We start from the raw sequence: 2,928 nt of genomic DNA on the forward strand, positions 1-2,928 counted from the left end.
GGTTGCGCTCCCCGGGGGGCCCCCGCCAGCCCCGAAGGAGCCACGAGAGCAGGCGTCCAGGCACCAGTGCTGCCCACAGACTGCCCCGCAGCTCTGGGTCCGGTCGGTGACGCATGCTGGGACCTGCCTTGTGCTGTGTGCTTGCTCCCAAGGGAGCCAGGGTGGTAGAGCAGGTCCCGTGCGCTCCCCTGCCTGCAGGGAGGGGCGTCCGTGGTGCCCAGGGCTCAGATGGCCAGGAGCGGTACGCGATGCTCGGCTATGCAGGGAGGCAGGTCCCAGCTCAGGCCTGTCCCATGGGGCAGGTGAGGAGAGGGCAGCAGGACACGGGTGAGCCAGTGCCTGTGGGGAAGAGGGGTGAGGCTGCAGCAAAAAGGTGAAGTCTTGGCACTTCTTGGCTCTGCAGAGCCAAGCCAGGGTCATGAGCCTGTCCCTGAGCTGCCACAATGGCCAAGCTCCTCCACCAGGACTCTCCTGGCAAAGGAGCTGGATGGAGCAGAGCTTGCCAGGGGGGAGCTCATACCCAGGTCCTCCATGCCTTGGGAAGCCCAGAGCAGCGCACAGCATGGGCTGCTCGCTGTCCTGCTCTGCCCCAGCTGCCTGGGAAGAACTCCAGTGTCTGAACGTTCCCACACACTGCTGAGGCAGCGCCTTCCCAGGGCTTTACCTTGGCACATCCACGCCCAGAAACACCTTCCAGTTATCCCAGCTGCCGTAACTGTAAGGGTTCCTGAAGACCTGTGGGTCAGGGCCAGGCACATCACATCCAGCTCTGCCCCAGCCAGCCCTCCCGCTCTGTGGGCTGCACTCACCTTGCCTTTCTTCTGCAGCCTCTGCCTCTCCTTCTTGTTGATGTGCCGCTCGATGCTGGTTTCCCCACGGGTGATGAGGGCGGCGTGCCACAGCGTGAGGGCACCCAAGGCCAACGCAACTGAGCTGGAGATGGCAAGGGGTGGCAGGTTCCATACGGGTCCTCCTTCCCTGGTGCTGCAGCCATGGGGGACCAAGGCTGCCTCCCTGTACCCACAGTTGTGTAGGATGGGCACACCCCCCCCACACTGCTGCCTCCCAGGCCTATGGCACCTTCTGCCCCACCTAATCCCCTGTGACAGAGCTGAAACCTCTCCTTCTCCACGGCCCATGAGCTGGCAGGGCAGGGACATCTGTACTAGAGCAACCAGCCCAGCTGTGGAAGGCAGAGGGTGAGCCCTGTGCCAGGGCAGGGGGCTGCATGCTGCTTCCCCCAGCCCCTGCACCCCCTCACCTGCACAGGACCCAAAGGTAGACCACGCTCTTGTGGAAAGCTCGCTGGCGGAAGGAGAAGGTGGGCGGCGGGGTCTGGTAATACGTCTGAAAAATGACCAGAGAGCAGGAGGATTACCCAAACTGCTTTACAACTTGAAGCCAGCCTGGGGAACTGCTGCACCCCTCACTGATGCAGAGCTTGGACAGCAAAAAAGGACTACAGCCAGAACCAACACAACGGCCAGGGCGATGGGGAGGCAGCCTGAGACAGCCAGAAGACAGACACCCAAGAGCCAGCGCCGAGGTGCGAAGCAGCGGGCTGGAGGTCAGGGAGCAGCTGTGGGGCAGGGAACCCCAAAGCGTGGCTGAGGTGAGAGGTGGGCGCTGCTGCAGCTTCCCCAGGAGCGTGGGGACTGAGCTGCCGCCGCCAGCCGGAGCCCGCGCTGCTGGAGGCAGCACCTGTAGCAGAGCTGCCCGGCGAGCCCTGGCTCTCCAGCGTGAGGTGAACACGGGGGCTGCTTGTGGCCCCAAGCAGGAGCCGGCCCACAGGGCAGCTCCGCTCCACACTGCCTGGAGCAGCGGGGCGGCAGGGATGTCCCACCTGGTTGGCAGCCACCTGCAGTCTCTCCTTCTCAAGCAGTTTCATTCTCTAGGGGGATGGAAAACAGGGCACTAGTTACGTGTCACAGAGAAGGGGCCCTTCTCCCTCACCCCCCCCCACGAGACTAGGGCAGCTGGGGGACTTGCAGGAGAAAGGAGAACAGAAGCAAAGTCACCATGAGGCCTGGCCTCATTCTGCAAGCTCAGCCCGGGGAGCCCAGGCAGCCCCAGTGCACAGCTGAGCCAGGGCCAGAGCTTGCCTGCTCACCTCGATGGCTGCATAGGCATCCCGGAACATCTCCCAGCCACTGATGCTACAGTAGATACAGCCCATGGTCATGAACAGGCAGAAGGAGAAGAAGTAGCGGTGGTTGTAGTGTCCCACACAGTTGTTCAGCCAGGCTGGCTCTGGGGTTAAAGGTATGTAACCACGACAGACTGCGGGTCCAAACCCACCCCAGGGACCGGGGCAGTTCTTCTGGGCTGACTTGGGAGAGGAGCAGGGCAGAGAGAAGGGGAAGCAGGGCCGGCTCCCCCCAGGAGAGCACCATGGGTTAGTACTGCAGAAGGATACGGCAGTGGTGGTCCATCTTCAGCACACACCTGGGAGGAAGGAGAGCAGCAGCCACATCAGTGCCAGCACAAGCACGTTGTTTGGGAGGGGGCAGACAGCACCCCCCAGAGGCCCATAGGCTGTGGCAGAGGCCAGAAGCCAGCAGAGCAGAGAGAAAGGGGCCCAGGTCTCACAGCACAGCAGGGGCAAGGGAAGGGTCCCAGGGGCTGGTGGTCCCAGGTGGGCAGAGGGAAGAGCCCTACCTGTTGCAGATGCTGCAGTGGTGGGTGCGAGCTGGCTTGGGGGCAATGCATTTCCTGCAGATGGAGACGCCTGTGAGATCGTCCTTGGCCTGTGCACAGGTCAGAAGAGAGTTGTGCCCCTGCCTGAGCCCCACACCCATCCTGGGCACCCCACACTCCTCCCCACCCCTGCGACCCCCTGCCTGACTGCCCCGATCTGGAGGAGGCCTCTGGCTGTTCCCAGTGATGGTCTGTAGCTGGTCCCCAGTGCCCAGCCAGAGGGGCTCCAAC

The 2,928-nt window shown here is 63.3% G+C and overlaps 1 protein-coding gene across 1 annotated transcript; it reads right to left on the reverse strand.

Annotated features, from left to right (window-relative positions):
• Nucleotides 1-224: 224 nt before the first annotated feature.
• On the reverse strand, nucleotides 225-2,747 carry ZDHHC16 (zinc finger, DHHC-type containing 16; the record flags this gene model as incomplete). Its single annotated transcript, XM_008940660.1, has 8 exons — nucleotides 225-339; nucleotides 665-735; nucleotides 810-933; nucleotides 1,262-1,347; nucleotides 1,844-1,891; nucleotides 2,111-2,244; nucleotides 2,417-2,445; nucleotides 2,659-2,747. Coding segments are annotated over 8 exons (696 nt in total), but the record flags the coding sequence as incomplete, so codon positions are not given.
• Nucleotides 2,748-2,928: the final 181 nt, after the last annotated feature.

This window comes from Merops nubicus, unplaced genomic scaffold, assembly GCF_000691845.1.
Source record: "Merops nubicus isolate BGI_N331 unplaced genomic scaffold, ASM69184v1 scaffold43195, whole genome shotgun sequence".
Classification (NCBI taxonomy): domain Eukaryota; kingdom Metazoa; phylum Chordata; class Aves; order Coraciiformes; family Meropidae; genus Merops; species Merops nubicus.